The 24,547-nt window shown below is 39.2% G+C and overlaps 1 protein-coding gene across 1 annotated transcript in view; it reads right to left on the bottom strand.

Moving 5' to 3' along the window:
• Nucleotides 1–24,547, bottom strand: part of VWF (von Willebrand factor) — a 146,861-nt gene that overhangs the window by 49,102 nt on the left and 73,212 nt on the right. The window contains exons 28-34 of the mRNA XM_074825700.1: nt 21,555–22,891; nt 20,647–20,766; nt 18,298–18,441; nt 9,154–9,297; nt 8,090–8,254; nt 5,782–5,825; nt 1,205–1,382 (exon numbers count right to left, since the gene is read on the bottom strand). Of these exons, the coding sequence (XP_074681801.1) occupies nt 1,205–1,382; nt 5,782–5,825; nt 8,090–8,254; nt 9,154–9,297; nt 18,298–18,441; nt 20,647–20,766; nt 21,555–22,891 (2,132 nt within the window). The remainder of the gene's footprint in view (nt 1–1,204; nt 1,383–5,781; nt 5,826–8,089; nt 8,255–9,153; nt 9,298–18,297; nt 18,442–20,646; nt 20,767–21,554; nt 22,892–24,547) is intronic.

The raw sequence follows: 24,547 nt of genomic DNA, 5'->3' as shown, positions 1-24,547 counted from the left end.
ATATGACTTTAGATGGAAGCCAAATTTTCGAATTATGTTGGGGAGTACAGTCCTCTAATGCTCAAAGCCAAAGAGATTCAGGCTCTGAACAGGATTTAAATGCTGTAACATCTACATATTCCTGTTTTGGAGATTTCTGCAAATTTTAGCTGTAATAGCATGCACGATTGGACTGTAGAAATGTATTATTTTGTATAGTTACAACCTTTAAGGGTTACTGGAGCTGATCTTTTTGACATTTAATTCAAAATAAACATTTTGACTAATTTTTATGGAAATCAAATATATGACTATTGTGCATTTCCCATGGAGAGGAAGTAAGACTCCGTCCCCAAACTCAGGCTGAGGTGTACCAGAAGACCCAACGGCTGAGCCTACCCCTCATTCTGCCATGAAACGTTCTTCCCTGCGATGGCTGCGGAGCAACGCCCTGTGCCACACTGCATGCAGCCAGGCATCGCTGCCTCCTTCAGCCTGGCCTGCCACTGCTTCACTGTTGTCAGAGCATCTGTCTGAGCACCGGGGCAACCCGGAGGCTTCAGCTTGTTTTTCTGCTTGAAATCATCATTCTTCCTTCCTCACGTCTTCCTTTCACATACATGGGATTTTTCTAAAGCATCTCTCTTTTTAATAAATGGCTGAATCCCTCCACCCTGTAAATGCGAGTGGAGGCATTTAATTTCTGCCCCTGTCATCTCAGCCAAAGCACTAATAACACAGTATTCACCACTTCTGCTCAGATACTCAGTGTGAGATTTTTATGGAGGCAGGGAACATTTTTTGTTTCTTTAATACATGTGCTTGACTGAGGTCAGGTCAAACCCTCAAGCCTAGAGGTGGACCACGAATACATAACTTGCTTACAGCTTGCCAAGATAAATTTGTTTTCTTCCATGCATCCTCCTCACTTCACACAGCTTTGGAAATAGAGTGTGAGATTCTCTGATGAAACACTGCAGCTATGCTAATGTAAAAAATAAGCCCGCAGTGGCCCTGAACTTGCAAATAGCATCACACATTCCAGGCCTCAGTGAGACTCTCACACTCCCAGCTGTTTGTTTAACCAGTGTACAGCATCAGTTCCTCCCACCTCAGTCATCTTTGATGTGCACAACAACTGAGAAGCTCCATTCAGCATTATACATCTGATAAACATTTCAAGTGATGGGGAGGCAGAGGCATACATGCAAAGATAGATACTCACATGGACACATCCATCGGCAGCCACAAGTTTCTTCAATCTTAACAGCAGGAAGATTACTGTGACATACTGGTTTTGGCATCCTCTCACAGTTAATTTGGTGACTCTCCAGAACTGTGTAATCTCCTGGAAAGCATGTCACAGTGTGGCACTGGTCCGGTAATGTCCATTTATCACCAGGCTAGATGGGGAGACATGGATATTTAACAATTGAAAAGAACATGGGCAGAGGGGAAGAAAATGCAAAACTTGACTGCTGCCACAATCCTACCGCTAGCAAGTAAAGTGACACTGACAGCAGTGCTACTCAAATTAGCCTTGGATAATTAAACAATAGAATGCAGTGCATTAAGGACTTCATGAGGATAAGAAAGTTTAAATTAGCAACACTGTAAGAAATAGACTCTGAAATTCCAAGCAAAAGATAATAGTCTAGAACAGGAGATGTTTTGTTACAGCAGAATGAAGTATCTGGTACTCCATCTATTGTTAGCTTAGCCATCCTACAGCATGCATGGATAGCATAGTCAACAAAGAATTTCCCTTAGCTTTTCTTTAAATGTCAAAGACTTCAGTTTTCATAAGCCATAAAATTATTTTAGAAAGAGCTCTGAGCACAGATGGTCATGGCACAGCAGGAATTAACAATATTTGTTCCAAGCTAGAAAGGCGTGGAATACTCTAGTTATTTTATCCACAACTCCAAAACTTTAAAAAGGTTACTCCCTTCCCAAAGGGAAACTGTTCCTTTACCAGATTAATGTTATTAGACATACATAGTTGCTTTGTAAAATTAAAAATAAAATGTAAAATATACTCATCTTCTAAAGGACAGTCTAAATTTTAAGGCACCAGGACAGCATACTACTAAATGAGGAATAGATGTGGTCACAATCTGGAATATCTCAAGATTCATATATGCAAAAAGCTGAGCTCTCTGGCCCCAGTCCCGCAGAGCTCTGAAGTCCATAAATAGGCTCAATGAATTTCAAAACAGTGTTTATCCCCGAGGTCTGCATTCCCAAGAATATCACCAAATGTGGGAAACAGCCCTTTCCAGATCTATCTCTACAGAGGTGAGTCCAGAAGCACTAGTAAACAAGTGAGACAGTGGTTCTACGAACTGCATAACATTTCTTGATATTCACAAGCAGCAGCATGTGGGGAAGAAAGGATGATTGTTATTGGGCAAGGTCATCTCCCATCCTCTTCTTTTCAACTTACCCATCATTCCCATGAAAGGGAAAAGCAAAGTGATAAAATACCTAGGTAACCACAACATAACTCACAGACTATTCTTGGCACTAATGTGCAAACCAGGAATAGTGATGTGAAAGTAGTGCTCTGTATCTCTGAGCTATGTGATACCATCAAGTCTAAAAGAGAACTGTCAGGTTTGCAGCCAGAAAAATTTACATATTAAATATGAGTTAATTTACTGGACCTGCTTGTATGTTTCAGGACTTTGAGAAGGCAACTTGTCCTGAAAGAGGCTTAATACATTTCAGGCTTGTGAGCCTAGAGGAAGCTGTGAAAAAGTAACATGAGGAGCTTTAAGTATGGAAAAAATACTTAGATAGGAAGAAATGGAATGTTTTTTAATTAGAGTTGTCTCGCCTACAACTCACTGAAAGTGGAGCACCTGGAAGGGTACATATACAGCTGTGCAAGTCTGGCAAAGAACCCTCTGGCTTCCACACATATTTAATTGTTTTCACTTCACTCCTTAACAGGACATCTATTGGAAAACATCTAAGAGCTGAACAAGAAAAGCAAAGCACAGCACATTACAACAAAAATATCAGTTGAAGGATCCAAAAAAGCCAGGAATCCTGGGGCAGAGGAAAATGCAGGGACTCTGAAGACAAAGAAAGCCTAAATCCCAACTGATATGAAATCGTAGGAGTAAAAATAGGACAGAAAGGAAAGCAAAAGCAGAAGTTTCTAAATCGTGAAGGATAAGTCTGCTGAAACCGATCAGCCTGCCAGCACACCGGAGGAAGCCTCAGACTTCCTCTCTGAGGGACCTCTGAACCTACAGACCTGGACTTGCACACACTTTCTCTTACTGTGCATCTGCAGGAGGGAAAGCCACATTCCTTGACTGGCTTCATCAGCTGGCACCTTTTAATTTAGTCAGGGGTTGGTTTGTTTGTTTGCTCTTCTCTAAACCAAGTGCTGAACAAGCCTAGAAAAGTCATGTTACGGAAACTGCTAGTTCAGGAATGTGTTTTTTACCACCATACATAAAGGAGAAATGCAGAAGAGCTATACAGATCTCTTCATGATGAAGTGCTACCATTATAAGACAAGCACCTACACTTCTATTATCACCTTTATGTATGCTTAAAAGCATCAAAACAAGACTATTGATGAAAATGAACTACATCAAAAAAACCACTTTATCGTAATCATTCACATATTCTGTCAGCTGGCAAGTTCAAATATTAAAACAGTGTTTCTTGACACAGCCTGTATTTAGCACTATTGGAACTCCTTGTCACTGGATGAGTACTAAAAACTTACATGGATTCAAAGAATGACTGAACAAATTAATGGAGGAGAAAACTATTGAGCACTATCAAACACAAAAAGGTGCCACCCGCAGCTCAGGGTATCCCCGAGTCATAAATTGTTCAAGCCTAGGACAGTTCAGGGAATTTTCATATATACTTACTTACGTCCTTCCCTGACTTCTGGTTTTGGCCACATAATACAGGGGATTGCATGGATTTTTGGCCTGACCTAGCACATTTGATCTTTTGTCCTTCTGCTACTAACAGTGACCTTAGCCATGAATCTTCCTCCGACAATCATTTCCAGGGTAGAGGTAGTAACAAAGAAAATGTAACAAATCATATCATTTATGAAACTGATAGGATTTAGGCTCAGATTTGTGATCCTGAGAACTCTCATTTTCTTGCAAACTGCAAAAGACCTGTTCTCACAATCTCCAGGTGCGTGACTGACATGCCACTTGGGTAACTGAGCCTCCTCCAGTAACTCTCCGATCAACGCCTGAAATATTATGGATCCAGTGTAAGAACCTGTGTTTTCTGAATTAGAAAAGAGCCTTGATTCTTCATCCCTGTGGATGTGAGGCAGCAGGGGAGCTCAGCACGTGAGTGCTGAACACCAGAGGCAGAACACTTCCACAGGGTCCTGCAGGCACCACAGGATGCTCAACAGCCTGCTCCAAAAGGCAATGGCTACCATGTTGGTAGTGTCTTCTAAAACTCATTTTTTCTAGCTGACAGAAGAGGTAATACAAAATCCATCTAAAGGCTACCATTTGAAAGTGTGGTTCATTTTTATATTGACTGGAGCCTGGCCTCTTTTCTTCCAAAAGCATTTTAGCCAGAAGAGAAATTGTGCTTTAAGTTTATCACCAAAAAAATGGAACCTGACATGTCTGAAACTCAAGTTTAGCCTTTCCAGCACTTATCTACATGTACCTGTATCTGCTTCTAGGAGCCCAGAGGCCTGGATACATGCAATTCAAATGAATAAACAACAAGAATCTGATTTTTTTTGTTGATTTAATTAAGAAAGATTTTTAACTTTAGTTTTTAGTTGTTGGTTTTTTTCTTAATTAGGTTGTCAGCTTCAAAGCCACCAGGTTATACTTAGTGTCTGATCTAGCTAAAGCCTTTCTGTGTTCTGGCCAGCTGACTGAGGCCAATCACGTAAGGCAGCTTTGATATAAATATATTTCCTGTGGCTACACAATTCATAAGCATTTCTTTATTAGCCACATCCTTCCTTACAATCATGTCTTCACAAGGGAAAAATCAAAGGAATATTTTTAATGTACTGGAAATTCAAGATAAATCCTAGGGTAGAACTTGTAACTGAACCCTTAGTAGAAAACATGTAACAAGCTTATGCTAATATTTTTAAATGCTTGAAGTATCATATACACTCAAAAACCCTGGCATTTCACCTGAGATGAAGGAACTGAACCACTTATAACAGCTACATCATTCCTTTCTTAGAGTGGATCACTTTTGAGAGATCAGACAGGTTTACTAACATTTCTGACCATTTTCTCAGGATTAATAAAAGCTTTTCTGCAAATGAACGTTAAGAGCTTTGATTTCATTACTTAAGAGATGGTTTTCCCTAGAGTGATGGCTATTACTCAATAATTATCTTCCTATAAAATTTTCACAGGGACAAGGTACTTGTATTTTTAGCAGAAAGAACGGGTCTGGACAATGACGTTGCCTCCACCCATACATGCACCTTTCTTTTGGCCATGTTTAGCTTTCCCAGAATTTCTTTCACTAGGAGATGGAAATACATTTTTGCTTGTCAAGGAAGACACACACTGTCAAAAGTTTTGGCTCTGCACTACTTTCAATAGCGTTCAACACACTGCAAGATCAGGTGTAGTTAGAGAAAGTCTCCTTTGTGTGCAAAGTTATCCCATCAGTTCAAAAGCCAACATTTTCCTCCTCCGAAATAATTTTTAATATTGTCCAACACTTTTTGTTTCAGATTCTCTATGAAGGTATTGACGGTCCTGCATGAACTTTGTAACTTGAAAGCCAGGTGGATGACCCAGGCAATACACTTACTTTCTTTTTGTTTCCATCCTCATCTATACATTCTCTGACAGGGTCTGAAAGAGAAACAGACATCTTTTAGCCATCTCACTCCCTTAGCCAACCATTAAGTGCTGGTCACCAAAATACAAATTGCTCACTTAAAAACATAACCTAGGCCGCAAGAAGATTTTTTTGTGTTAAAATGTGAGAATCCCTACCTGAAGACTGCAGGCATCTGTCCAGAGTGTACAAGCTTTGTTACTACTAGTATTACCTGTCTTGTGCAGTGATGTTGGTCCCAAAACACCCTGTGAGCAATAGGTAGGCTGCAATTCTACAGCACTCCTTGTACTGACGTACAGCTCTGCCCAGATGGTACTTAAAAGATCATAGCTTTAACTCTGAGGCAGGGCCCAGCCTTACTTCTGAATCTTCTGATCAATTGAGAATATTTCTGGTAATTATCAGGTAACGAGAATATACACACTCATGCACACACACATTTATTAAATGCAGAAAGATAAATCCAGTGAGCAACACCAAGATAAGATCTGTCAGCAACTAGCTTAAGTATGAAAATAGCTGCAATAAGAATACTCAAATTCAGTTTCCTTACATTCAAGCATTACTATGATGGACAGGTTTTTATATAATCACAAGGCACCCACTGAATTGCAGTTTCTATGTTTACGTGCTCTTATAACACACCTAAAGATATATGAAAAGTAATTTCATATAAGTACTATGGCATGACAATGTGATAAGCACGTGTCTAGGAAATTAAAACACTGACTAGCAAACCATATAATACTTTACTATGCTAGCATATATATGCTATATGCTCTGTCTTTTCCAGGACAAGTAATGTATTTTGAAAGCATTTAGGAAATCTTTTAAACCTCTTTAATAGTATTATTTTTGGTATACTTCCATACATAAAGTAAGAGTCCCTCCGTACAAGAAATCCAACTGTATGAGTCTGGAGGGAAAAATTGTACTTTACAGATTGTAAGAAACTTAAATAAAACAAAACTAAAATCTTAAAAAACACACAAAACAAAAGATAAGAAGATTGTTTCCTACCCTGTAGCAAAGGCTTTACCATCAGCTAAAGGGAGAGCTAAATTTTTCGGATCCAGGCATCTAAACAAAGATACCTATCATCCAAGTTTTTGAGCATACGCTTTGTGCTGTTGGAAAAGCTTTAATAAAAATACAAAGCTTTCACTTCTAGTACCAATAGGTTATAGCACAGATTGCAATAAGAAAATAGTGACTGGTTTCAAATTCCTGTTCCCCATCCTATATCTTGGATCAATGTAATTTAGGGCAAGAACATCACATATTTTACAGTGTGAGGAGAGGAAATGCATCTTTAAAAGCTTATTTTAAAAGAAAAGAAAGAAAATGGCAGCTGTTTAAATCTAGAAAATGGCAGCTGTTTGATGCTCTGGAGAGATTTTAAAATGCCAGAAGTGATCCCAGTGGAGACTGATCGGATATCTCTAAGCTGGACTGTGCACACTCTGCAACTTCCTCATTCTTAGTGGTACTTGGCTCTGCAAAAAAGTCCACTTATTTTAATGGAGACGTAACTAAGCCCTAGTAATGCTGGTAAAAACCTGTGCAATGACTAACACGATGAGACAGTGGTTTGTGGAGAGGACACGTAGATGCTATTGTAATACAAAAAACTACAACAATATGAGTAATAAATACCTATATACACAGAGACCAAGGAGGCAAAAGAAGTCAAATACTGGCAAGAGTTGAAGCAAGTTTCCTAAATGGGGGGCATTGTTATCTACAAAGAAATGAATGCTTGTTTAAAATATTTTACACTTTTTTCCTAGTATTTGCTTTCTGGAAAAAGTTAATTCTTTCTTATTCTTTTGTTTCTTTCTTACACTTTGCCTGAATTCTTTGTGGACATATGTGCAACAATGCTTAGGTCTGTGCAGAAAAATATGTAATTTGAAATCTTTACTTACAAGTAACTTGTAACATTCCTGATCCATGCCCTCATTCATTCATGACAGCTTGAGCTTTCCTGGTGGCCTTCAGTTAATGACCAGCACTGATTATTAATAAGATGGTAGCTTGAAAGTTCAGGCCTAAGCAGTTTTTAAAATCTTCCTGAAATTTGGTTGATTAGAATGGTGGTTGGCTACATGCTGAAAGGGCTCAGATTTTGTTTTACACCTGTGATGGTGGTGGTCTAGGTAACACTAAAAAAGAAACATTGGACTGACCTCTCAAATGAAGAATCATTGTGGTTTTGGCATTTCAGGTTTTGGGTTTTGCTCCAGTTATGAGGCTATAACTATATCGGACTTACCCATGCACACTTTTTTGATAAATTCACTATTCAATGTGATCATAGTGGATAAGTCTTCAAAATTCTGAAGCTTCATGATTCTGTTAACAGCTGACGGTCCAGCCAAAGTTCTTAGTTGCTCTTCATCATACCTGTTTCCAACTCCAATTGGAAACAGGGATACCCCTAGGAAGAAAGGTTTTAAATAGGCAATGCACAGGAGAAGGAGGTATTTTTTTCATTTCCAACATGTATTACTTGCATCACTCCCTCCACATAGGCTAAAGGCAATTAAGGGCAGAAAGAGTGATGCTCTAATCACAGTGTTAGCTAAGATGAGCTCTATTAGTCCCAAGCATAATAAGATCATGCATGGTCAACAAAACTTCACTGCAGATTTAACATCATCACCTTCACTTTTTTCCAAATGTAAAAAAATCTCAATATGTTGTTTTCTTTCTTCAATTACATGGCAACTGGATAATTTTCAAGCCATTTAAATTTTAAAAAATTTGATAGTTGTTATTTAGCCTGTGCCTTATTCAATAGCTCCCAAAACAACCTACAAAGGAAGTCAATGTTCCTCAGCTGAACACCTGAGGAAACCGAGGTACAGAGACTACAGCCAGAAAACTTGAAAAAACATCATGCAGCACATATTGATAGCAAAAGAATATTCCTGTATAGGTCAGCACAGAATCTGATCAAATCCTGTCCCTGTTTTTTATTATTACAGTGAACCTTTCACGATCCGCTGCAACAGTATTGAATTTACAATATTAGATCCCATTTCTGTCACCTTTGTCTATCCACAGAACCTTGGAAAATGAAATGCCATTAGTTTGTGAGGCCTATGGAAGCTGTCCAGCTTAAATTGTGGATTGGTCCTGAATTTACCAGTAATTCAAAGGCATCTTCAACAGGCACATTTTGCTCAGGCCTGTTTCTTACCAGAACATTATGCACAGTAAGTCCTGAACTCATATGAACATACCAGTGCCTTAATTTCTCATCCTTTGTTCTACTGCATTACTTAAAAAAGCAACAACTCCGCCTGAAAATAGTGACAGCAAAATGAGATTTACTGTTCATTCTTGCAGAAAGTGCAGCAGCCTCCACAGTGTCTTCTGATCTCCCCGACGTGATGACTATCGCAACCTTTGATGCGCTGGGTCTCCCTCCATAGGATTCCGACATTGCATTCTGAACTACAAAATCAATGGCTTTTCCTAAGAAGAAATGAAGAGATAAATGAGATATATGATAGAAAACTCATAGGAGGCTATAAAACTAAATCTTACTTTGTATTAGTAGGTTACACAGTACTGGAAAATACTTATTCTTAAAGGACTTTTAATGTTTGCTTTATTGCTGCTACATGAAAGATCTCAGCTATTAAGCACATACCAGTACTGTTAATACATCCCAACACAAGAAGACCATCTTTAGCTCCCCAATCTCTGAAGTAATGGGAATTTTACTACCTTTCCTTAGCCACGAGGATGAAGTTATGCTCCTCGCTTTAGTAATTACCTTTTCTGGAAGTATTACCATTGGGTTACACGAAAGGAAAGAAGATATTGTAGAAAAACGCAACTTATTTCCAATTACAGAACAACAGTGACATCCAGTGGCTATCTGATCTACAACTTCACACCACCCTGAACTGTACACACAAGTTGCTCAGCTCCCAGAGAATGATCTAGTCCTTCCCTAATTTGGTCAACTTTTTCTACGGGTGTGAAAAGCGTATCTTGCCTCCTTACTACCAGCAACCTCTCTGAAATCTAGACTCAGACTAACCCATAATATAAGCGGGAGATCCATATTAAAAACAAAGCAAAAAACAAAACCAACAAACAAAACTCACCAAACCCCACAAAACACAAGAAGAAATTCTACTTTAGCTAACAAATCACAAACTGGCTTAAATGGGTAGCTGCTGCCCTTTCATTTAACATCTGTGAACACTCAGAAAAATTTTTGTTTGAAATCATGACCTCAGCAAGAGAGCACTTTGCTAGTACTTGTATTTAGATATGTATTTGCACAAATATTTACACTGGTAATCATGATATGCAGCTTTCTTAAAAGCTCCTTTGGGCTTGGAAGTTATCAGGTCAGGAAGTAGGAATGGTACCATGTGACTGATGTCATATTCAGGGCAAACAGTGAACGGTGAATAATAAATACTTGAAAGACTAGTTCCTCTGAGTAATCTGCAATAACTGTGGAGCAGAAATATGTTTGCCTGAAGAATTCACCCAACGATTTTAAATAATAAACACATTTGTAAAACACTGGAAGTCAGATCACAGATAATTCACCAGCACAGCCCCAGAACACCTTAGCACACATGAACACTCTGTACTTCGTGTCTTCTTTCATCATGTCACCCACCCCTTTTCACCAGTAGAAGCAAAGATCCTACTCCCAAGCTGCTGCAAGCATGGACAACCGCTAGGAAGTTCACTCAGCTCATTGACTATTGACAACGTGGTAACAGCAATTGGGTACTCTACAAGACTTAGGGTTTCAGGAAAAATTTACCCCTTGGAAGAATCTAGCCTACAGTAGGTATCTGGAAAAAGCCCAAATGTTTCCTTGCCGCAGTACTGGTTTGGAAGTGATATTCCCTCTTCAAACATAGTTGCTCAAACATGGTTGCATGGACCTTAAGTCCCTGGCTGACAGTCCCTTCCCACCTTATACAACCAACTCTTCTTCCCCATTAGCCTATTACCATTATTTCCTCCCCAGAGCATTAGTCTCATCTTCATCTCTCCACACAGGTGCCCACAACTAAAATAGAAGAGCTGAGACCCACTAGGAACTGCTGCCAGGCCCTGTCAGACCTACCCCACAGGAATAGGATACACATCAATCTCTCCTCCTATAAGCCTCCATCTCTCATGTGCCATTACCTCTACTAACAATCTCCTGTCTAGAGAGGGTCACATATTTTCCCAAGTGCTAATTTTCAAGTAGAAAGATGTATGTTTGTTTAAAGCAAAATGTTTTTTGGAAATGTCAAGTATGACCAGAAGGAAAAAAAAAAAAAAAAAAAAAAAAAAAAGAGAGAGAGAAATCAACAGAAAGCTTTCAAAAGTATTTAAGAACAAAATGGGATGTTTCTCTTCAGTTTCTTGCTATGCAATGATTATCTTTTATTTACTTATTCCAACTGTGTAGATTCATTTCATTCCTGTAACTTGATTTTCATTCCCACTGTAATTCTGAATTACATTTTACATACAAAATGAAAAAACACTTTAGAGTTTCTGCTCAGTAAAACCTCAAAATTTTGAATGTTTTTCTACTTGCAACAAAACATATTTTAAAACATCATTATTAGTTGGGTGATGGTGATTCCATTTCACAAACTACTATTCCTGACCAGAAAAATTAAGTAAACCCAGGTATTAACTCATGTACTATACAGCCATCTCATAATCATTGCTACAAATGGTTTTGTTGTCCAGTAGTTACTCTGTATGTCTGTAGAGGTAGATGTTAGATGCAGAATGGCTTGTTAGCTATAAATAACTAAGGGATAAAGCAAAATGCAGAAAATTAATATGACTATATTCCAATCCCTGAGATTGCTCCAGGAGGGTCAGTGTGCCAGAAAATTGACTCATTTCCCTTTTGTCCTATAAATAATTACTTTAAAAATGTATTTGAGGTTTTAACCTTCAAATATTTTAGGTTAAACTTTTGCATAGTAAGAATCACAAATGATTTTTCATTCATTTGTGAAAAGTACTTGGAATTTCTGTGTCTGCCTTTTTTTACTGACCCTTTGACTTTTGTATAGTTGGGGTGGTCACCAGCTGCTCCAGCTCCATTTTTCTTTCTCTTATTAATTCTGAAAATTTTCAGAAACTTCCATACATATCTGTAAACTGGAAAATCCATTATTTTTATAATTTCTAATAAAGAAATCAAGTTCCACTGTAATAGAACCAGGGACTATTTCGAAGTCCCCAAAAAACAATTACTCAATTTAATGGATGGAAAATTTGTTTTAGTTACTCAAAAGTCTTTGGATTTCACCTCTTATTTTGAAAGCCAGCTCTAGAGAAAAGAGCCAGGTGTCTGAAGATATGATCAAATGAAAAGTTTTGCCCTGACAGAGGGATTCAGAAAGTCACCATCCCAAGCTGGAAGCTGTCACTTCTCAGCTGTTCGTCTCTACATCCCACCAAGAAGGGAAATACCAAACTCCCCAGAGGCCATAATAAAAAATACTGACTGCTAATAAACCAACCACCTTGAACATATTCTTACTACTAGACTGCAACATAACAGCAATCTGCCATTTTCATACCAATAAAGGAAACTTAAAATGTTTACACTGAAATAAATATCACCAAGCCAAGGCTCTATTAAGACTGGAAAGAGACTGCACAGCATCTTGGACATAATTAAACTAGTTTTAAAATGATCAGGTCTGAGCCACACAGGCCTCAGCCTTTATGAGACCACCTTGCATCTCGTACACCCCTCCAGCAGCTGACATCTGGGCCACTTCTGCCGCTGGCTCTTCTCCAGCTTGCTCTGACCTATCTACACACATTGCAAATGCATCTCAGGCTGCCTTAGTGCTGTCACAAGCTGCTGGCAGAAGGAAGTGTCAGTTCCTCCAGCAGCACCAGCTGGGCATGGCCTTCCAGTCCCCTGGAGCCATCCATGCTGCCCACCTGCCCACCCAGCCAGTTGCCTCGGGCGAATCACCAAGCCTGAAAAACAACTTTTCTAAACAAATGCATTGTTTTCAGCCATTTTGGCCCTTCCTTCAGCTTGCTGAAGGCCCAGTGCACATCCCTTCGTGCAGAAGGAAGGCAGTGCAAGTGTGCAGCGCTGAGGTGTCGGGGGGCCCGGCGCTCCTGCAGTAGCTAACTCTTGAATCTGTTAAGCTGTATGGGACCACACCATCAGCTATTTATTTCAGTGATGGACCCTAGAGAAAAATCAAAATGCTAATAGAAAATACCCTAAGTCCTGCTCCATAAAATAACAAAACAATTTGTGTGTCTTTAAAGAAAATCTGGCAGTGGCCAAAACATCATTTGTTAGTATTGACAAAGGGTATCATATAAGTCCCAGCGAAGTGAATGAGAGGTTTGCTATGGACTTTAAGGGTTATACATTTTTAAGGGTTTTCTGTGTGTACATGTGACCCTAAGCCCAGAATAGCAGCCAACATGTTCCCACATAATGAACATAGGAGTAAATTATGTTCGTCTCATGTATTATTGTTCCAAATACTTTCTGTTTCTCACATACACAATGTGCTATCAAAAAAAAAAAAAAGGCAACAAATGGGCTTTGGAAGCAGAATGACTTCTATACTCACATGTATTTTAGGCATTAGACATACAACCCATGAGAAATCAAGATGGAAGTCTTAAAGCCAAAAGCCTTCATCGCATACAGGAGAATAAGTGAGCTGAGAGCAGCATGACACACAGTAAAAAAAAAAAAATCTGTTCTCAAAGGCAGTGGATGTGATGGAGAATGGATGTCTGGTCATCTGTCCCTGACCTCCTGCCCTCTCTTCTCCTACTGCCTCCTAACACGTTACACTTATGCTGGTCCTGATGGGCATAACTGCCACAATTAATTTCACACATGCACACACACACCCCCTTCCCAAATTTGACCATCTAAACATTTATCTGGATAACTGAACAAAAAGGTCTAGCTTGCAGAAGCACTGAGCCCCCAGCAGCCTTTCAGCTCAGTCAGCAGGGCATGATTGTTAGTTATTGGACATGTCCAGGGAAAAAGTACAAATAAATAAAAAGAAAAAACAAAAAACCATTGATCTATATGGGCTACTTTAAAAAGGGCGGGTCAGCCATTCCAAAGGCTCCCACCACAGCACAGCATCTTCTACCCATCTTTCAGTGCTGATACACTCCTGACTACACTATAGAGTACAAAACAAAAGTCACGTTTCAAATAATCATTAAAGCAAACACAACAGAAGGTGTCTTACAAAGACAGAGAGAAAAATGGAGAAGGGATGACATCACTGCATAGACTTCTCCTCTCAGCTAAGCCTATGAACATTTGATGCTGAACTTCAGTCAGAAAAGTCTTTGTAATAACCTTTTTCTGGTTGCCTTGAACAAAACTATTCAATAAGAGCTAATTAGCTGAATAATTTTTTAATTTTTTTAAGTCACCTGATGCACATTCAAGCCAGACTAGACTCGTATTCTGAAGTAATAATTCAGAATGGTTCATGTAGAGGTTCCTGAAAGGACTGAAAGCTGATTAGATGGACATAAACAAGCTTTAAGGACAAAAGACAATCTGTTGAGTAGGGTTGGAACTGTTTACTGGGAGTCTACAGGGAATTGCACTAGATTCTGCCTTATTGAATAATTTCATTGATTTGGATAAAGGAAGGAGAAATGTGTAAAAAGGCATGCTAATCTGAATCACAGATATTAGATTGGGAGCAATTATGAACATCATGGAATGAACTGAAAGAGCACAAGGTGCCCTAGAAATATTTGAAATATATCCAAGAAATAAAAAACAAGATTCATCTCAGAGTAAGCCAATCTGGAGGAAAATAAACAAATGTACAGACATTTAACGGTTTGGTGGGTGCCTCAGGGAAAGCAGAAACTTCCTAAAAAGCAACCTTTGCAATTATTTTCTTTAATTTTGTCTGAAATGAGGAATAAAATCTAAAGCCCCCGTGAGGGTCTGTGGAGTTGTGACAGACAGGGGATTCCAGTTAGGCGGAGGTTCCTGCCGGGAACTTGTGAATCAGTGCCTTAAGTGGCCTCAGTGGTTTCACTAACACTTCTGCAACATCTCAACCAAAAAAGAAAAAGTACTACAAGAAGTCTTAATCACCCACAAGTACTGAAAGCTGCCTGGGAAAGAAGCAAAAAAGAAATGGTTCCTCAGCACCTGAAGAGGTATAGAAAACGCCAGCACTATCTGGACTGTGGATAGTCCAGATTGCACCTCTTTAACCAAGGACTTGTCTAATCAGGAACAACCCTCTGTGATGATAATCCTGAAGCTGGTCTTTATATCTTAATTTAGGGTCCTGACTTGACATTGAATTGAGTTTTTTAATGGGAGATAGCAGATTATTTTAGTTTTGAAACAAATTAGCTATTGCAAATCGATCCCACAGATCGATGCTTTAAACAGTCAATTCTTAGCACATTGATATTCTGGCATTAACATGTGACAATTAACAGAATGGCTGAACTCTTCATGTACAGCACAGATCTGTCAGTCCAGCAGCCCATCACCACTGGAAGGAGCAGGCTATGAGGCCCCACATCCTATCCTCTGCTGTCTTGGCTCTGCGGGTCACAAATCCTGCATTTCTCTTCCCACTAAGGGGTTCTGATGATGCTGGGCTCCACCAGGACCACATTCAACTCACAGACCTTATAAGAAATGAACTAAAAAACCATGCAAGCAAACAAAAAAACCTGCCAGGACAGTGAATTAAAATAGCTCAGGGAAGAGCCTAGTAGGTACCCAAGGCTGGCCTCAGAAAGGAGCTGACACCACCAATTCAGAAACAGCAATGGGGGAGCAAGTGAAGAAGATCTCTGTCTTTCAGTGGATGAGAACCCTTAGATCAGGGCAGCTGCTGGCAAAACCATGGGCTTGGGTGGATGATGGTGGGGCAAGATTTTGAAAATTCTGCACAGATCGCATCACTCGGAGATCTGAATTAAAAAGAAGTGCTATGGTGGGCTTTTGTTTACTAAACCACAAGGGGATGGTTAGAAAAGAAACATTTATGCCTTCTTAATCATGACAGGTAAAGCTGAATGCTGCTATTCAAATATGTTAGTAACTATAGACATTTTCAGTGAAAATATTTAAGATTTCTTTCATTAGGGGGTGGAGCCCCACATTTTTTTCCCCTAACAATGCTTTTAACACAGTCGAGCCTTATGGATCATACTTCCTCTAAATTTTGACTCTGAGGCAGGCAGTGGGCATGGAAAACATCAGCATAAATGAGCTACTTTTAGTAAATGTATAAGCAAGCAAAATCATGTTTTTATAAAGTGTTAAGCGGTATTTACTATAGGGATTGCTCAATGACTCTCCCAAATACCCCGAATGCTAAACAGAGGCATGTTTATGTGAGTCTCAGTTCTCTTGCATTCAGTCTTTTAGCTGAATGAAGGTTTACATAGTCAGCAGTTAGTTTTCTTTTTTCCAGTTATTTCTTATGTGAAGTTGTACACAATTTCATGATGTCTGAATATCCCCAGAGCTTCTTCTCAGTAGGTTACTTGAGCCAAAACTTGCCTGATGTTATCTTATTGCATAAGCATGGGAAAGGTTTGTGGTATATGCTGCTCTTTTTTGTTCTCCCTTTGCCCTCAAATACTCTGTAGCTTTTCATTATTTACTAATAAAATGTATCTTTCTCCTGGAGTTTCCTTATGGTTAAAATGAAACAGAAAAGGGAACCCTTTCTGTGGTAAGAAAGCCTACTGTTGATCTCTGCATATACAGCTTTTTTGGCTGAAATAGGGTGATTTGTATCAGCAAAGACTGAATAAGGATAACAGAGGATTGTGTTTCTACCACAAGGAAGACAGCACAAATGAGAAGAAACAGCGCCAGTCTGATGGTAACGATATTTTTGATAGGTAAATCCTGATCAAGCCCTCCATAGGCTAGAAAAAATTCCCAAAGCTACTTAGGGAACTGCATCATGCAGACTGAGCCATCTACACTTTTTCAGAAGCCTCTGTGTTTCCAGAGGCTCGAGCACTGACAGAATGACGTGAATGACCATGCGTTTCCCATGGATGCTGGGTCTCCTACACAGTCAGCTGAATTCACACACATTACAAGGTGCAGGACAGGACCACAGTGACTTATTTTCATTACTTCATTTGGGAGGAACTACTTCTACTCTATTCCATTTTGGTTCATTATACCACATCCCTCATCACGGTCTCTGAGCATTTTCCAATGAGACATAAACAAATCACTAACGAGTATGTCATGTGGCTGCCTCTCCCATTTCATTTCCCAAAGGCCATGTTTTCTCTGTTTATCCTGTAGTTGAGTGTGGCTTACTATACACATTACATGGAAGGCTTCACGAAACTTATCTATTTGTACGTAACAATTTATCCCACAACGAGCCTATAGAAGTCTCATCAGCCATCTGGTATTTTTATTTCTCCAGGCTGAGAAAGCAATCATGGCTAATCCTCCTGCGAACTATGGAAGTCAGGTTTTATTTCTCACTTTTCTGTACCAATAACTCTTTACAGTCTGAAGTAGGCCAAAGACCCTAAAAATGTGCGTACTCCTCAACTCTTATAGGACCCTAATGCTAGGTGGCTGCCAGAGCAAATGTATTTCCAGTCCAGAACAACAAAATTCTCAGGGTATCTGGTGAAAGATCAGATACACTGTAGGAGAATCATTTTTTGCTGAACCCTACAACTGATACATGTGTGTGTACTAATTTTCCACAGACCCAGTGGGAAATCTGTGTTATGTTTTAGCACATGAAAATTGAAGTGGACATGCTTTTCAGGATGCAGTTGTCTGGAACAGAAGATGATGTTTCACGTGTAACTCTTCAGCTAAGGTGCCCCCTTAGGCAATCCTTGCTCCCTGGCACCATCCCCAGCCTTGTGCCAGCCCAAGTCCTTGTGGGATCATCACAGTGACTTGGATGAGGGAACCAAACCACCCAGAATATAACAGTAGTTATTTTTCAACCAGATCAGTTACACTGGCTCAGCACAGAGTAACAAACATCTAGTGAAGGCAGCTACTGAAGTCAGCATAAGTAGTTCTGCTGTTAAATGTCTAATCAACTAATTGATGCTGAAATGTTAATGATCAAAGTCTTTACTTCTTAATTATGTTTTGCTTGCTTGGAAGAATATGAATGCAAACCCTGAAAATTACTTCAAGGCTAAAAAGAAACCAGTCTTTTTCTTTCCAAAAGACATTAGGATAAACCCTAATTTGACTAATCTATGGACACATTTTAAGAGAGGAAATTGAATCTTTACCAGGAAATGTACATATAGTAAAGATATAAGTGAACTCAAAAAACCTGAGAGTCCTACTGCAGAACACTATCACAATAGCACTGACATAAATCGGTGACTGGGGCCAGGCTTTATTTAGCATTTCTGGGTTTTTTTTCCCCATCTTGTTTAAACATCAACATCCATATAATCACTCACCTAGTCTGGTAGGACCTTGCTCCCTTTGTTGAATTGAGTGCACCATCTCTACAAGCTTTTCAGTCTCTTGAGGCATGGTCCATGAAATTTCTAGATTATTTTCCCTGGCATACTGGAGAACTGACACATGAAGTGAAGTATTGCCTGAAGGCGAAAGCAGAAAACAAACATTTTAAGCAGTGCACAAATGTCTTAAAATAAAACTAAAGGATACGTTATGGGTGCGTTTTACATTAAGCACAACTAGGCAGTGATTTTTCATCAGCGTGTGAAAGCCGCATTTTCAATCAAAAGATCAAAACTGAACTATTCCCAGGTGAAAAAATATGCAAGTACTACTAGAAACAGTTGCTTTTCTGTCAGGAATCAGCATGCAGCATTTTACCTCAGATCAATTTGACCATGATGGCTGAATTTCACTTCATTGATCTCCAAATATTCCCTTTCCATTTTAAAATTGTCTAAACATAGCTTCTTTTTTTTTTTTTTTATGTGCTCATCGTTTTGCAGGAGTGGTAGTTGGATGTCCCATTTGTCTGATGGGCCAAGCTTCCCAGATGACTACATTTCATGCACATTTCCCTCTGTCATACATCACTTGAGTGACATACATCAGGCTGCAGCATGGGACACAGCACACCTAGGGAGCATGACTTGCAGGGGAATTAAGAGAAATTCCAAGTTCTGCTATTCTCTGACATCCTGGATCTCCTTATACATTATGTAAGAAGTACAAATAAAACTCTTAACAGAGGGTCGATATAGATAGCTAATAAATATCAGACTTGCAGAACTGAACTGGGCAATACATTGGTTATAATGATCGCCTGGTCTTCGGACTTCTACTGTATACTGAATATACTTATGTATATAGCATATTATTCTTTATCAAAGCTTTGTAAAACATTTATGAATGAAGTTAATAATAATTGGGATTTCACATATTCAAATATTGCAGCCCTATAATGATCTGAATAGTTTACTCATGACGCTTTACAAGTTTCCCATGGTCGTCTTAGAGATTTTAAAATCAAGGCCGTAGTAAGGAATCATTTCATAGCTACATTATTATTGTCCTGTTGATGATGTAACATTTGCTATTACATGCTTCAAAGATAAGGAAAACAGTTAGGCTAAAATAAATTGTCTCTTGGTTTATTGTTTAATTTCACTTGGCTTGCTTCTCCATATCGTGCATGTACACAGTTATCAGAAACAGTGTCTTCCAGGTACAATCTCTAAAAAATCTGAGTTATTCTAGACATACAGAAAAGCTACGCTTTCCCTCCAGGACCTCTCTAATTAGTACAGGTGCTAGTAATCACTTCTTTTGGAAGCACAGATACAACACAAACATGTCAACACCCAGTGGGAAACACTAACAGCAACAGCAGTTGCTCCATGGAAATGGTTTAATGCTGAATTGAAAAAGTACAATTCTGATCAAAAAAATCCAGGTGTGTTAGAACAAGTGCTACTGGGAACACACAGGATCCTGTGCAGCCCCTGCCATGTGGATGGACTTGGTGCAAGGGCACACAGTGTCCTAACTTACATGCGCCACATGGTCCCTTCATGTATGTGCAGGATATATGGCATTCTGCCAGGGTGGCTGCACTGATAATTTCTGTGCTGAATGGCCTAACCAGAGGTGTGCTTTCCATCAGTACATACTCTGAAAGCTCAGTGAGTCTAGCACTCCCAAAAAGTGTCTGTCATCCAACATAGGTCAGGAAATAAAGCGTAAAAGGTCAGTTCCAGCACACTAGGTTAGCCAAAAAGAGCTGGTCAGAACCAGAAAAGCCTGTTCCAATAACCTAAACCTTGCAGTCTGACCAAACATGAACCAAAGGCCCTCTGAATTATCCATTCTTATTTGAACCAGAACTGAACTGGAACTATTGTTTTCAAGTCTGTTGAACCTAACACAGAACTGAACCAAAAACAAACATGTATTTTGTTTTTCTGCCACAGAATAACAGTTCAGTTAAATCTCCATGCTGTGACAGGGACGTCTTTGCCTGTTTGACACACACACTTCTTATGTCTAGTACAGCAATAAGGGGAAGTGCTCATCAGAGCTACTCCTCGTCACACAATTCCCTGAATTGGATGTCAAACCTCTATTCACCTGAACCAGAACAGTTTGGTTTGGGAGGAAACTGAACTGCATCTGAACCAAAAGCTTTATTAACCTGATTTCCCAATATAAACTGAAATTTTTTCGAGGGATTGGAATGAGTCATTTTAACATAAAAATTAACAAAAGCCTATACTGAGAAGCCGTTTTGTCCTGTAAAAGCAAAAGAATACAAAACATCTTTATGTGTTTGAAAGACAGATACGTACTGATCTCAACACTTTCAATAAATGCCCGCACAAAGTTTTTCATTTCCTCAAACTCTGATGCCCCAATATTGGAACTTCCATCCAGAAGAAACATGACATCCATTGGTTTGTTGCACAACTCTGAGAAGCAAGGGGGAAGAAAAAAAAAAAAATGGTTATTTATACATGATAACCAGAAGTAGCATCTGTTAATCTATTGATAGGAGCAGAAAGGGCATTTTGGGAAAACAAAGCAGGATAATGATCAGTTGAAAAAATAAGTGATGTTCCTAATGGAAACCTTGAGATTTATATTCGGTGGGATACATGGGTATTTCAATTTCTGTTTTTCTACCAATGGTATTTTACTCTCAGGAGACTAAAACAAAAACAACAGCAAACAAAGAAAACCCCACACAAACCAAACCAACAACAACAAAACCTCAACAACAAACAAACACAAACCAAATAAACAAAAACACCAAATACACCACCACCACCCTAAAAAACAAAAAACAAAAAACAAAACAAACAAACAAAAAAAAAACAACAAAAAAAACCCTACAAAAACAATGACGTCTCAGAATAGAGGAAGTATACTTTTAACTCGCTTGAGGCAGACAGATGAAAATAACTTTTTCTCTTCTGTCACCCTCCAACCTAGCTGAAAGCTACTGTACTTTACTGAGAAATGGAGCCAAGGACTTCTAAGCCTACAGAAGGCTGGCTGCAGGTCTGTGCTAAGTACTGCTGAACTGGGGCAGCATCCTCAGCCTTCAGTGAAGATAAATGGTCCTTCCTTGGCATTTAGACAACACGATACCGAATGAAGGTATGGGAACGCTTCAAATTTCAGTGACGTGAGAGGGAAATGAAGGAGACAGAACAGAGAAAAGAAGAAATTACACAGAAAATACATCCAGCTTTACCTGAAATTTCTGTCCAACGTTTATGAGAGCAGCACGATTGCAGCACTAATTCGGGTGCTTCTTCAATAAGTGTGTTATAACTATGCAAGATAATTGGGTTATTAGGCTGACTGATCTTTCTGAGCTCCTGGATATTTGCATTGGGGGTTATGCCTATGGGAATAACATTTATGCTCCTGGGAGGTCGTGTGATGACATCAGTGGAAGGACTGGATGACACCATATACACCAAGTGAGGAACATCTTGCCTGCCCCCATTCACTTCTGTAAATGTGTGTTTAGAAATATAATCAAGGGCATTTCCAGTGTTGGTAGCCTTGCCTCCTTGGTAGGGTATGCTCCTCACCTTCTCAATAATACTTTGCTTTGACTGTATTTCCCTAAAGGAATACTCCAGAGTGACAGTCTCTGAATACTGCATGACCGTAACATGAATATCTTCCTGGCCCACATCCATCCGTGTGATCACCTTCTCAAGGAACTTCTTGACAATATTGAAATTTTCCTCCCCTACATTGTCAGATGCTTCCACAATAAAAGCAATGTCCAGACTTCTGCGAGTGGGGTTTTCTGAAAAGGGGGGTGGTGCTGTGAGTCCCCAAGGGGGAAATAAGACACTGGATATTGTTGGAGTGGATGTAGTTTGTAACTGAGAGCTTTCTTCAGGTCCAAGATCACACAGATGATCAATGAGGAGATCCCTATTATCCATTAGCTCTAACACATTGTTCATTAGGAAGGCTCTATTATCTGGTGACTGCTTTTCAATGAACCTGATCTGCTCCACATTAACATACGGTCCAATCCCCACAGGTGTTACTGTGATTTTTTTATTCTTCAAAGCTGTGAGGATGCTGCGGAGTTTTCCTGGAGACTTGCTTGCTATAAATAGCACTGCAATTCTGGCAGCATTGGTCCTTTCTGCTTTTCCAAACACATGAAACACAGTGTATTTAAGGACTTCAGCGGCAGACGCTACTTCATCACCTGTGTATTTTATGTTTTGGACAATTTTTCTCATCTGGGACTGTGTTTTCATATCTTTAAGGCCAAGATAGATTGTGGGGCCAGCCCTATACACTAGAATTGACACTCGGATTTTCTTTTGGGAGATGTGGAGTTTCTTCATCATGCCAATTATGAAAGTCTTCAGCTGTTCAAAGTCCTCCTCTGACAGTTTATTGGAGCCATCCATGAGGAAGGCCAAATCCATCATCTTGCTGCATGAGTATTCACTGGGTGGTAGTTCAATGTCCTCCTCTGTATCAGGTGTTGGTGTTATGGTGTTGTCCACTGGTTCACAGGCTACGCAGGTTAAGTTCTTCCCTTCACACAGACTACAAAAATCACCAAAGTAACTGTAAAATACCGGTGCTTATAATAACACATCACCTGCATCTAATAAAAGAATGCCCAAACAGAAACAGTTAAATATCTCAAAAGCACAACAAATCCAAAACACGATGTGAGTGATTTTTTTTTCCCCCACCCCATCTCCCCACAAGGTATTGTACAGCTAAATCCTGTATGTTCATACACGTTTCTTTAGATCCAGGAAACATATGACAAACTATGATGTGTTTGTCAGAGAAAATTATCCATATAACAGCCTTTGGCAGAATGTGTAAAATCTTTGTCTGGAAAGTGTCTAGAAATCCACTGAGCTTGAGCAATACAGCTACCTACAAGCCACTGCTGGACTGAACTGGCAGATCTGTTTTGCTTCACAAGGAAGACAAACATGAGGCAAACTGGAGGCAGCTAACACAAAGTAGAATAGGAAAGATGCTTTTAGCTCTGATATGACTTAAGAGACTCTGCGATGAGGCTAGGTTTACCTAGGTTTTAACCTTCATGAAAATAACAAACAGCTTTTTTTCTACCTCTAAAGTGTATTACTTTCCTTTTCTTATTCCTGACTTCATTTTGTTTGGAATACAGCTTTGGCACATGTTCGTCCTCCATTTTTTCATGTCTCCTTTCTTATCTTCCTCTTATTTACTGTGTTCCCTGTTTCAGTCCCTTTTCTCATATCAAATGATGTATTTCATTTATAGCTGTTATCTCCTTTTAGCTCTATTTGTCTTGCCTTAACATTTCTATTCACCTCCATTAGTACATTTTTCTCTTCCCCTTTCCATCTCAGCTCCCATTTTTCTTTTTTTTCCCCATCTCTGCCTTTTCCACTATTCATCCTTCCATACCACCATGAGATTTTTCACCTCTGTCACCCTCTACCCTTTAGGAATTTGTTTATAATTCATCTCTTTCTATCTTTAGCAAGGCTTTAACACTTCTGCCCTTCTAATTCCTGGTCACGTCATTCTCCTTCCTTCACTTATCAGTGCAAAGAACACAATTGTACTCACACAGAGAGTGGTACAGACTCAGCCAGTGTATTTTCCTTGTCTTACAGGACAGTCCAAGAAACAGAGTAGGAAAAGTTTATGAAAGAGCAAGGACCAAAAAAATGCTTGTTTTCACTGCCAGAGAAAACCCAGGATGTACAAACTAAACAAGTCAGCACTGGAAGAAGGTGCCATTTTCCAGCAAAAGACTTCACTTTACACGTGGCACCTTCATTTAAGTTCTCCCAGCATTATATTCTTTTCAAACTGCTTTTAGTGTCTTCCTAATTGAAGAATGCACAGCTACTTTTGGCATTAACGTATAGCAACAGAAGATTTATTATTTTAATCCTAATATGAACGAGCCTCTCCTAGTTTCCAATTTCCTTTGGATATTTGCTATAAAATTCATTTTTGTGCAATATTTTCTATTGTTTGTACAGATGGTGTAGGCATCTAAATTAGGTGACAGCTATGCAAAAGGATGTTTCCCTAGTGAGGTCAGTTTTCCTAATGTTCTGAAATCTTTTGTGAGCAGCAGCCAGCGTATCAACATTTAAGATAAATTATTATTAAGGATTACAAAAAAACAGGGAACGGAGACTCATTTATGAAGACTCTTTTTTGACCCCTTGATGGAATTCA

This window comes from Strix aluco, chromosome 5 (assembly GCF_031877795.1).
Source record: "Strix aluco isolate bStrAlu1 chromosome 5, bStrAlu1.hap1, whole genome shotgun sequence".
NCBI lineage: Eukaryota > Metazoa > Chordata > Aves > Strigiformes > Strigidae > Strix > Strix aluco.
This window is presented reverse-complemented; position numbering and strand designations above follow the sequence as displayed.